Source organism: Sturnira hondurensis, unplaced genomic scaffold, assembly GCF_014824575.4.
Source record: "Sturnira hondurensis isolate 20B ecotype Veracruz unplaced genomic scaffold, ASM1482457v3 Scaffold0004152, whole genome shotgun sequence".
Classification (NCBI taxonomy): Eukaryota; Metazoa; Chordata; class Mammalia; order Chiroptera; family Phyllostomidae; genus Sturnira; species Sturnira hondurensis.
Window position 1 is genome coordinate 7936523 of NW_028076783.1, and position 9840 is coordinate 7946362.

The 9840-nt window shown below is 43.8% G+C and overlaps 1 protein-coding gene across 1 annotated transcript; it reads right to left on the reverse strand.

Annotated features, from left to right (window-relative positions):
- Positions 1-880: 880 nt before the first annotated feature.
- SPINK7 (serine peptidase inhibitor Kazal type 7) lies at positions 881-4619 on the reverse strand. The gene is made up of 4 exons (XM_037045016.1): positions 4487-4619; positions 3596-3621; positions 2550-2674; positions 881-1155 (listed from the first exon to the last, which is right to left on the reverse strand). The coding sequence occupies exons 1-4, from the start codon at positions 4587-4589 to the stop codon at positions 1110-1112; spliced, it is 300 nt and encodes a 99-aa protein (XP_036900911.1). The 5' UTR covers positions 4590-4619; the 3' UTR covers positions 881-1109.
- Positions 4620-9840: the final 5221 nt, after the last annotated feature.

Here is a 9840-nt window from a genome sequence, read left to right on the forward strand (position 1 = left end):
TAAAGAGGCATAGGCCTATCCTGAAAGAGCTCACAATCTACTAGGGGAAGGGGAACACACCCACCAACTGTTCAGTACAACATGACAAGTAGCATTAATACAAAATGCTATGAAATAGCAGATGAGCAAATGGTGAGAAGTCAGGAAAAGGCTCTCATATTTATTGTGTGTATTCATCACATGTAGGGTGCTTTGTGTGACTTCCTTTAATCATGACAGAGATAGCCCCATATGCCCAGCATAGGGTTTAAGTATCTGCCCAAGTTGTCCAGCTTGCACTTGACAGAACTGGGTTACAAACAAACCCATGACTCCTCAGCCATTTCTCTGCCAAACAAAGTTCAGAGGAGGCTTCCTAGGAGGGATACACTTGAGCTGAAACCGAAGGGTAAAGGACATTTGCAGCAGAGGACACCGTGCACATGCAGACACAGAGGGCCTGCGGGGGTGGGGGAGAATGTTAGAGCCAGTGTCCTCCAGAGACAACAGAAGGACAGGGGGTTGGGCGGGCAAAGCCATCTCAGGAGTCTGGGTTTTATCCTCAGGGCAATGGGTAACAAATGAAGGATTTTTGAAAAGAGAAGTAATAGAATCAGATTTACACCACAAAGAGATTACTCCAATATGGTACCTAGTATAGATTTATACACAAGCATTTATTAGAGGGTATAATTATTTTCTAATTTGTGTATATCTCCCTGTCTAGAGGTTGAGCTTTAATTGAACCGAACTCCTTTAATTGAACTGAACCGGATTCCTTGTACGAAACTTTCTCCTGTTTGAACAATCAGACTTATATGTTCCTCATTTTTTTTTTTTTTTTTTGCAAACTGAGATAGTACACCTTAATCTAAGAAACAAGGACAAACCAAAGTAAAGATAAACTCTCTGGGGTCTTTTAATGAGATGCAAAAAGGAACCAGTTAGTCACTAAGGTACGAGTTTGAAGGAAAACACAGCTTTCTCCACTCTGTCCCCCTACAGATGACTCCACCCCTGCCTTCCACTCCTGAATCTCTGCCATGTTGAGGGAGAAGGTCGTCAGAGCCCAAGGATGATGAAGATGATGCTGAGGATATCGTCGCTCCACACCCACATCTGCAGAGGAGTTAACATCTTCCTTCATGAAGAAACTGAACCCTTCCATGACTTTTCCTACAGGAAGACACAGTTAACAAGATTCATTAGCCCTAGAGGAAATCTCACACAATAGTAGAGCTGAAAGGGACCCACAGAGCTTCTGAGGCAGAACCTCATTTTGCAGGTGAGGTAATAGAGTATCTGAAAAGAAACATTCTTGCCACAGGCAGCCTCTGACTGAGGCAAAGCAGAATTCCCTGGTCTAGTGACACTGACACCCCACCTGCTGCTTCCACTGATCCCAGGTCCCAGGATCATCATCCCATGTCTTAAAACAACAAAGACGGAGGGATCCTGCCCAGGGAAGTTGGAGTGGCTGCCGTTCGCCTTTCCTGGTCAGTGGGCCCTATGCCAGAGCTGGATCTTGCTTCGGTGACAACAGTTGCCCCTCAGTGTCCCCACCAGTGTCCTTGAATATGAGCTAGTTTCCAGGCCAAGAGCCCCGTGTGCATGCACATTAGAGAAGCTTCCCTTTTATCAACTAAATGTCCTGCACATAGGAATAAAAACAGACACATCCTTCTGGGCTCAGGGTCTAACTTGATATTTCAGCTTGTTAAGACCACCACAAAGATGAAAGAGACAAAAGCTAAGGTGAGTGGCCTCAACTTCGTGGTCTAAGAGAGGTAACAGTGAGTACAGTGGACTTGCTGTAAAACAGTAAATGATAAGTTGCCTGCTGTGTACCAAAGAAGTGATATCTTCCTACTTGTTTGCCTTAAAAAATACTGCACCAGCCAAATAAAATACACAAAGTAAACATGTCCATGGGATGCAGGTCCAAACACTGACAGCTTGCATCCCCCTGTTTTAGATAAAAGGGGAAAAAACCCTTTGTGATAGCCTTATCCCTCTATCCCTCTGAAGGCTACAGATGTTTGCAGCCACTGGGAAGTTGAGGAGGATGAAGGCCCTCTAAGGAACAAGTCTGTCTAAGGAACAAGTTGTGCTAAGACCTCTTAAAAGTTGTGTAGGATAGTGGTTTTCAATTATTTTTAGTGTGGGGTTTAGGATACTTACTTCAAGCAAGACATTGTATGAACTCCACTACTTAAAATAGTCAAAAGCTGAACTTGGAGTTGGAGATGACCCAGAATACTCCCCTTAATACTTTCGGTGACTTCTAACTTGCCTCTACAGAGCCACTGGGCTCTGGGACAGCTATTTGAAAACACATGGTCCCAGTGGACTTCCTCAGTTGACAGAGAGGAAGTGGAGGTTCTGGGATAGACAGAACTAGTCCAAGCCAGCAGCCATGGGGGCCCAGCCCTAGCCTGACTGTGAGACAGTCAGTTTGCTACCTGCACAGGCTGCTTCTAGTTGGAGAGTTAAGCGGGCTCATGGAGAGAGGAGAGGTTTGCAGGGGAGGACACTGGCCCCCGCTTCTTTCTCCCCCATGAGGTACTCACAAGCTCTCAGTACACAACAGGCATTTGTTTCCATAGGTGATGTAGTCGGAACCACAGACAGGCATGTAGGTGATGGGGCACGGGATGGCCACCACTGGGTACTTCTTGTAAATGTCACAGTCCACCTGTGCCAGACACCAGAGAAATGTCCTGCCTTGTTCCTGGCCCCCAAGCTAGGCTAACCCAGCCTTTGTTGCACAGGCAGCAAAATATCATTTTGGAAGTTCCAGCTCAGATATTCTGATGCTGCTGCCACTGCCTCTACTGGTACTAATGCCATCACTATGACAGAAACCAGTAATGCTAGCACCACTTCTATTATGACTGGTACATTCAGTTAACAACTGCTGTGTACTTCCATGCCAGGCATTAAAATTAAATCTGACATGCATTTTCTCTGTTTAATCTTCAGAACAACCAAATATAATAGGTTCTACTTTTATCCTTATTTACAGAGGTGAGGGGATGGGGACAGGGGAAATGGATGGCTTAGAAGATGGAAGTTGGCCCTGGCTGGGTAGCTCAGTTGGTTGGAGCATCATCCCATACACCAAAAAGTTGCTGGTTTGATTCCCAGTTGGGTCACAGACCTAGTTTGTGGGTTCAATCCCCAGTGTGTATGGGAGGCAACTGATTGATCTCTCTCTCTCCCTAAAAATCAATGAACATATTCTTGGATGAAGATTTAAAAAGGGGGGGGGGGAATCTGTAGAACATAAAAGCTAGAAAGTGATGAGGTTGGGATCCGAATCCAGAGCCTGTGAATTAAGCAAAGTCCTGCCTCTTCCATGTTGCTTTCCATGAAGACTTCATCAGCTGAAAGTCATCTCTCTCTCTCCTTTAACTCTGAATTTTTTAAGGCTCTAGTTATTTATATGTATGTCATATTTTGTCAAACAGCAGAAGAGATTTCTTTATCAGTGTTTCCCTCCACCTTTTACCCCCTAAACATACTGACTTACTCCTACATATATATTTGATAATTATTGGTTGACCAAATGACAGTCAGTATGGATTGAAATGAAAATGAAATTCAATGTACTCACGGTTGTTAAAGGCAGACTAGCAGCTTCTGAAAGGGAGATACAAAATGTTAAAAATAAAGCAAAGTCTTGAAGTCTCATGAACTAATGTAAATTTGATCCCATAAGATTAAGACTCTGTATTTCCTCTGGCAATAAGTCTCAGCACACACCCCATTCTTACACAAAATTCCAGCTGTTTGCCTAGGAAGCCAAATGGCCAATGGATTAGACAAACCCTTGGTTCAGGCAAGAGAATCACCCACATTTCCTCCCTTCATTCCCAAGGGTTGTTCTTGGAAGCTCATTGTAACTTTGATAATGGTTCAAAGTCAGACAGCAACAGGCAGGGTGCAGTCACCACTCCCAAGAACCTGAAGCACCATCTCTGATATTCTTCCCCTTCTAAATGAGCTAAAGGAATGTAATAAAATGTCTTTAAGGTGTTAGAATCTTTTTTAAATTTAATTTTCCAGCCACATAAAAAGCTTAACTGTTGATGCCTGGCCTCTGGAGAACTGTGTTCTGTTACACTCCTCCCAGATTGATTTGGGGAGGCATCCAAGTTTTTCTGTATCTAGTACCTGATAGTATATAGCAACATCCAGTGTCCTTATGAAATGGAACACTTGGGAAGAAATAGGCTCATTTCTCTGTTCCCTGGATGAAAATAAAAATCCTTGATAGGATTTTTAGACCCTAAACTCAAATCCCCCAATTCCATTAGGGACCTAAGATTCTCTTTTTTCCCAGGCCAGGACTGCTTCTTTCCTAAACCAGTATGCTATTTATTCTAAACCAGTATACTTTAAATCCACATGACTAGACATTTCTCTATGGTGCTCACCTCCCAAGAGACGTTATTTGGAACAATAAGTCTAATGGCTGTAAACTATCTACCTACCCTCCACTCACCTGAGCTGCTGCATAAGTAGGTCGCCATGCAGAGCAGGAGGAGAGCCCCAATGGCCTTCATGGTGGAGGTGGCTGTGAGGCAGAGGCTGCTCAGGGCTGTCATAGCAGGGAAGGGGCCATGTTTATATGGCAAAGCCTGGCTTCTCCACCTTTCCTATGAGGTCATCTAGAGTTAATGCTGGCTTTGAGTAGCTCTGCAAGCACAGTGTCACACCCTGGGTGGTGCTGCAGTCCTTGTCACTTAATTGCTAATTCCTGTCTGACCAACACATTAATTACTTGAGGTGACAAGTATTTGTCAGTCTTTTCTAGAGGTGGGAACTGTTAGAATTCTAAACCTCATATATTAGAAGATCTTAAGTATAGGCTATTCAGCCTAGTTATGAAATGAGTGAAAATATCAGTTCTTTATTTCACAAGAAAAGAGAATATTTAATCCAGGTTGGACAGACCATACTTATGCTTATATTTTGGCTTCTGGGAAACTATTGTTTATTTTTGAGGAAATAAACCTATGAAGCAGGTTGGGACCTAGTAGGAGAGAGAGTGACTTTGGCATTTCTGAAGTTTGGAGAAGCATACTGACATTTTCTAGCTGCGTGATCCTGGGCAAGTTGTCTGTGTGCTGTGAGCCTGTATCAACCAGAAATACCTGGTTATGTTGTGGTAACATTTAATCCCAAGCTTTATGCAACTTAAAACAATCTATTTATTTTTTAATTGAGCCACATAGTTGTATGGTCATCAGCTGGTAGTGCTTCAAGGTGTTCAACAGGCCCTGGTGAGCAGAACTGTCATTGTCTGGAATGTCGTTTGTTCTCAAGGTTAACTGAAGGTATCTCCTTGAGGGTTTCTGTGTTCAACAAGCAAGTATTTAGGCCCAGAAGGGACACCACTGTCACCTTCCTGTGTGGCCTGCCCCAACCACAGAGGACATGGAAGGAGATCATACCTTGTCCCTTGACAACTGGAACTTCAGTTCCATCCCATGTGGAGTGGGAACTGTTGCTTGACACAACAGAGTTCACACAATTGGTGTCATTTTCATGAGAAATTTGCTCTAGAGTGCAGTGCGTGTTATTGTAATTGTGATGATGGTGATGATGATGACTGATGAGCCGAGTCTCTACTCTGGGTTCCTGAGAGTAGCCTATAACTGGGCAATGCAGGCATGAATGTCCCAATGGCGGTTGCTTGTCTGCTGAGCTGAAGGACGTGTGTATGAAGCCCTAGGGGACAGCAGCTGACTCTCCTCCACCAGTACTCTGCTTGGCAGGTTAATGTTCAGTGCATTCTGAAACACAGTGTCTACAAAAGGTAATAGGCTAATTAACAAATGACATTGCATGACTTCCTAAAATTTCGACTCTTGCACCTGTTTGGGGATTAATATAATCTATTTTTATTTTTTAAAAGATTTTATTTATTTATCTTTAGAGGGGAAGGGAAGGAGAGAGGGAGAGAAACATCAATGTATGGTTGCCTTTCGTGCATCCCCTGCTGGGAGTTGGCCTGCAGGGAACTGGCCTGCAACCCAGGCATGTGCCCTGACTGAGAATCGAACCCCAATCGTCTGAGTCACAGGCCCACACTCAATCCATTGAGCTACACCAGCCAGGGCTAGGATTAATATAATCTAGTAGGTAAGCATATAGGCATGGGATCCAGTGGATTTTATTTGGGATCTTGTTTTTTAATAAATGTTGACTTTGTGACTTTGAGTATATGGGTTAAGCTCTGGATATGTTAGTTTCTCATCTCTATGACAGAGAAATAATTTCCCTTCCAAAGTGGTTCTGAGTGTTAAGTGAAATTATGTACACAATTTCAAGTGTGTGGCAGAATGCCTAGACCACAATCCCATCTTGAGGATGGTGCCTAATTATGCAATAAGGGCTTCATGATGACTTGCTGAGGAAGGAAGTTTTGAGTCTAATGTTACCAGTGAGTAAATTGAGGCTCAGAGGATTTAAGTAACCTCACCCAAGATCACGATACGAATTAATGGAGAAGACTGTGTTGAGGTCAGTCATGGAAAAGCGGGAAGCAAATGTCCTAATAAAGGGATTTAATTATATGCTTTCTTGTTGCAATGAATGTGTGGAGAGAGTGAATACTGAGAAAAAGCCACTACATTTCAAGAAGTGGAGTCTTTGTTGCAGATTGAAAATGCCATTTTAACATAGTGGGTGGGAATGGGATCAAAGGATGATCAGGGTGAAGTGGAAATACACAGTTATAATACTTTTTAGATGTTTTATAGTAAAAGGGAGGAGGGAATGGAAGAAGCTAAACCTTCAGCAAGGTCTGTGTAGGAGAGACAACAGTGCATGTCCCAAAGCCAAAGGGAAGAAGGAAGTTCAGACACATGGTGGAGGGTGGGAAGGGATAGGAGTATAGAAAAGGAGGAAGTGAGATTAAAAGCATGACTTGAAACACAGTTGCCTCTGATATGAGGGACAGAGAAGACTAGATGAAAATAAAGACAGATATTTTGAAAGGGTGAGGGAGAAAGAAGTAGGGGAGCCCCCATAGGGTTGGCTCTAGCTGTTAAGCTGGATTGACTCTGGCAGTGGAAGAACTGGGTTGGTCTGCAAGCTAGAGAAGGATGGAGAAGGCTTGGCACAGACATTGATGGGAGTACACCACAGAGTTGACAGGAATATAAAAATGGCCACTAGACAAAATTAGCAGTAGACATGAGCAGGCCCAGTAAGTACCATGCTGAATATCCCTCCCAAAATACTGTATGTTAGGACACTGAGTAAGAAATGGGGAAAGAGGGATTTTATGGATAAAGACTGTGTACATCAGAGACTTGAGGGGGAGCCATGAAGATTGTGGTAGGCTTGGGAAGAAGCCAAGTGTTCAGGAAGGTTCTTGGTGGATCACACAAGTTGTGAGTAGTTGAGGGCTCAGAGGTCAAGATTTGGGCTATGTGTGAACTTAATGGGTATGGGAAATATGAACAACTGTGTATGGAGACTTGGCTCATAGGCTAAGTTTCAGGAGAATTTCTCAGGCTGAGACTGAGATAATGATCCTCAGGGTGTATCCAAAGATAAAATAGATGAAGAATGGGTGGAGGTAAATGTCTTTGGATTTAAAGAGGTGAGGAAAAGTGAGGGCAAGTGATCAGGTGTGGATTGCTTTGGGGTTTGGCAGCCCTTTACATGGAGAGAAAATTTTCAAGCTGCATAATGAGCCACAGATTGTGGAGGGTCCTTTGGGAGTGAAAGATGAAACCTGTGGAGACTTTTTATCAAGCTATTATTTTTTTGGCCAAGGACAGTTTCTTTATTCTTCCTTATATTCCTGCAAGGGGCCAAACCCTGAGGCCTTGTCAGAGGGGTCACTATGACAATGGTTTCACTCCAGGGAATGCAAGAAAGGATTGAAAACATCAAAACATAAACATGGAGGAAGAAAAGGCTTGAGAATGTCGAATCCCTCATTTCTTCCCCCATGGAGCTGAGGTGCCATGGGGAGAGGAGGTGGCTCACTAGAAGGTTAGACAAGGGTGAGAGAATGGAATTGGAGCAGGGCTTGAATGAAGAGTTCCTGGGTCAGTTAGTGGGAGGGAAATGGGGAAGCTGGAACCACAGCTGGGCAGTAATGTGAGTATATAATAATGGCCATAGGAAGTGAGAGTTATAATAAGAAAATCAACCATATATTAAGCACTTACTAGGTGCTAGAACTGTGCTACACCTGCTTTGTGCACTGTCGCATTCAAGACTTACAATAATCATATGGGATGGATGTGGTTGTTTGCCCTGTGACATAGCTATGGCAGCACAGAGTTAGAGGAATGAATGGCTGAAATTAAGAGCCAATGGTTTTAATTACTCCCATGTATTGCCTTGGCACTTGAATCTAAACCCTAGATTTGGAGACAGGTTGAAAACTGGAATGACAGGAGTTACACTGCTAGAACCAGAGGTTAGCAGCTGTCTCAAATGAGGCAGAGGGAGTTGAGCACTAGGTCCAAGTGCCTGGCCCTCCCCTGTGTGAGCAACATCCTGAAAAAAGGAGGGTCCCAATGGGGACAGGGCATGATTGAGAGCCCAGAGGGAGACAAGGCTTCTTTCTCTGTCCTTGTACCCTCATCTGTCGCAGGGGCAATGTGTGACATTCCTCTTTCCATGCTGTGCTTTCCACTCCCTGAATATCTAGTGAGATCAGCCTAGGGTTAGGGCTTCAAGTTTCCCAGTTAACAATCCCTCCTTGGAAAACTAACATGTGCAAATGATGGATGAGGCTGAGGACTTCGGGTGAGTGACAAGAAGTTGTAACACTTCTTTGAGATTCTCTTTTTCCCTCTGCATAGCTGCATCAGCCCATCCCTAACCCCACCCCACCCCAGCTCCTTCCTTCTCAGCATTCAGCACACCCCCGGTCAACACCTGGGGGCCTTCTTTTGACAGTTTTAAAATTGGCGGCCTAGTTTTGGCTGGACTATCTCTAGTTTTTGGTCTGTCCTCTTCTCCCTCTCTTGTGTGATACTTTTACACTCTAGCTTCTCTTTTTCCTTTTTTAAGGTAACCCCCACTGTGATCGCACCTCTGTGTGCACTGAGGCACAGTGACATTTGCATTTTGATCTTGTGTCTAGCAGGACCTCCTCTCCTGCATCTCTTGGGAACAGGGAGTTAGCACACACAGGCATACTGTGTTTTGGTTCTCTTCTGTTTTTGAATGACTGAAGCTAAATACTTGCAATCATGGAACTGCTGAATGAACATTATGACTAGTTCTTCCTATTGGTTCATGTTGCTCCTTGATGACCTCACAGAACCTGGATCTAGGCTATATACACACACATACACACACACCTCCCAGCTCCTATTTGTGAAATCTTGTCTATTGTGCTCAGTGATGAAGGAAAACACCTGTAACCCCAGAGTGGGCAAACCTTAGCACATATATTAGTCTGTTCAGCTTACCATAACAAAATACCAAAGAATGGGTGATATAAACAACAGATACTAATTTTCTCACAGTCCTGGAGCCTGGAAGCTTAAGGTTAAGGTGTTGGCCAGGCTGGTCTCTCTCTCCTTGGCTTGTACACAACCATCTTCCCACTGGGTCCTCACATGGCCTTTGCTTTATGTGCCTGACCCCTGGTGTCTCCTCCTTTTCTAACAAGCATTAAAGTCCTATTACATTAGGTCCCTGCCTTTATGACTTCATCTGACCTGAATTACCTCTGTGAAAGCACTATCTCTAAATGTAGTTACACTAGGAATTAGGTTTTCAACACATGAATTGAGGGAGATGCAATTCAATTTAGAACATTCTGACTCTGCAGCTCCACCTCCAAATTCGTGTCCTTTTTACATGCAGATCTTCAAT

What these genes read in the sequence shown, in the direction of transcription:
- SPINK7 (XM_037045016.1), bottom strand. Translation starts at nt 4,589, where the DNA reads ATGACAGCCCTGAGCAGCCTCTGCCTCACAGCCACCTCCACCATGAAG. An exon ending in CTACTTATGCAGCAGCTCAG is followed by an intron (nt 3,622 to 4,486) that starts GTGAGTGGAGGG and finishes TCTCCCTTTCAG; the next exon opens with AAGCTGCTAGTCTGCCTTTA. An exon ending in CTGTTGTGTACTGAGAGCTT is followed by an intron (nt 1,156 to 2,549) that starts GTGAGTACCTCA and finishes GTCTTCCTGTAG; the next exon opens with GAAAAGTCATGGAAGGGTTC.